The following is a 1,300-nucleotide window of genomic DNA, read 5'->3' on the forward strand; positions in this document are numbered from 1 at the left end:
TTTTTTTTTTTTTGTTTTGTTTTTTCTCCTTTTGCACCTCTGACAAAACAAACCCCCTCAAACACGCGCTAAAACAAAAATACCACCAGAACAGAGAGAGAGAGACGCTGCAGCGCGGCGGCCGAGGCTCGGGACACGCAGCGCCGGGCACGGAGCCGCCGCAGCCGCGGGCGGCCCCGCTCCGGGAGCCGGCCCCGCTCCCCCCCCGCACCGGGCAACCTCTCATCTATTCATTTATTTGCTTATTTTACCCCCATTCCCTGTTATTTTCCCTCCCCTGTCTTTCGACTCACTTCCTACTTCGCTCTCCCTCGCGGCGGCCGCCGCCGCTTCCTGTGCTGCCCCGGGCGGCCGCCCCGGCCCCTTCCCCGCGCCCCGCCGCTCCGCGCCGCTCCGCGCCTTACCCCAACGTGCTGATGAAGCCGTTGACCGAGCCCTCCGCGTACAGGGACACGATGTCCCCGATGTACAGAAAGCTGGACATTTTCTCAGACATTTTGGCTCATTTTTTTTTCTCTCTTTTTTTTTTTTTCTTTTATTTAAGTTAATTTTCTACACTCCTCTCCCCTCTCCAATATTAATATASATATATATTTATGTAAATAATGAACTAAAGCGAGGGGCGCGGAGGAGGGGGAGCCCGGAGCGAGGCGGGCCCGGGCGCAGCGCGGACATGAGCGGCGCGCGGCGCCGCTGCCCTCCGCGGAGCGCCCTCCGCGCCGCCCCCTCCTCCTCCTCCGCCGCCGCCGCCGCCTCCTCCCCGGCCACGTCCCTCCTCCTCCTCCTCGCCCGCCCTCCTGTCCCGCAGCCCTCTCCGCGCCCCCCCACCCCGCCATAGCGCTGCCCCTCCCCGCCCCGGCGACCGTTGGCGGCCGTTGGCGGCGTCGCGCCCCGCGGCTGCCGCCCGCGCCGCGGCTTCCCTTCCCTCGGCTTCCCCTCTGGGATCCCAGGACGGCCTCCGTCCGGGATCACACAAGGGGCCAGGGCAGCGAGGTGTAAGGGAGGGCCTCATGGGAGGGTCTTCATCCTCCGCTTCAGGATGCGCGAACTTTGGGAAGGAAACTTTGGGAAGGAAACTTTGGGAAGGAAACTTTGGGAAGGAAACTTTGGGAAGGAAACTTTGGGAAGGAAAGCCGGTCCACCAGCAGCAAGTCTACCTCATTCCCCTGCCTCCCTTCCTTCGCAAGGGGTATTTCTGCCACAAGGATTTCCATTGGAAAAGCGCCACTGCTTCAACCCATGGGCTTAGAAAACAGCCTACCAAACTCCCCTAGCTACGCTGAAACCCAGCTGTAGCACT

General features: G+C 61.5%; 1 protein-coding gene across 1 annotated transcript in view; it reads right to left on the minus strand.

The window, feature by feature from the left end:
* ITPR2 (inositol 1,4,5-trisphosphate receptor type 2) overlaps window positions 1-537 on the minus strand; it is a 240,023-nt gene extending 239,486 nt beyond the window's left edge. The window contains exon 1 of the mRNA XM_026043261.1: window positions 405-537. Coding sequence (XP_025899046.1) covers window positions 405-496 — 92 coding nt within the window. The 5' untranslated portion in view covers window positions 497-537. The remainder of the gene's footprint in view (window positions 1-404) is intronic.
* Between the last annotated feature and the right edge of the window lie 763 nt (window positions 538-1,300).

The sequence above is a fragment of the Nothoprocta perdicaria genome, unplaced genomic scaffold (assembly GCF_003342845.1).
Source record: "Nothoprocta perdicaria isolate Ctin4 unplaced genomic scaffold, notPer1 scaffold_324, whole genome shotgun sequence".
NCBI lineage: Eukaryota > Metazoa > Chordata > Aves > Tinamiformes > Tinamidae > Nothoprocta > Nothoprocta perdicaria.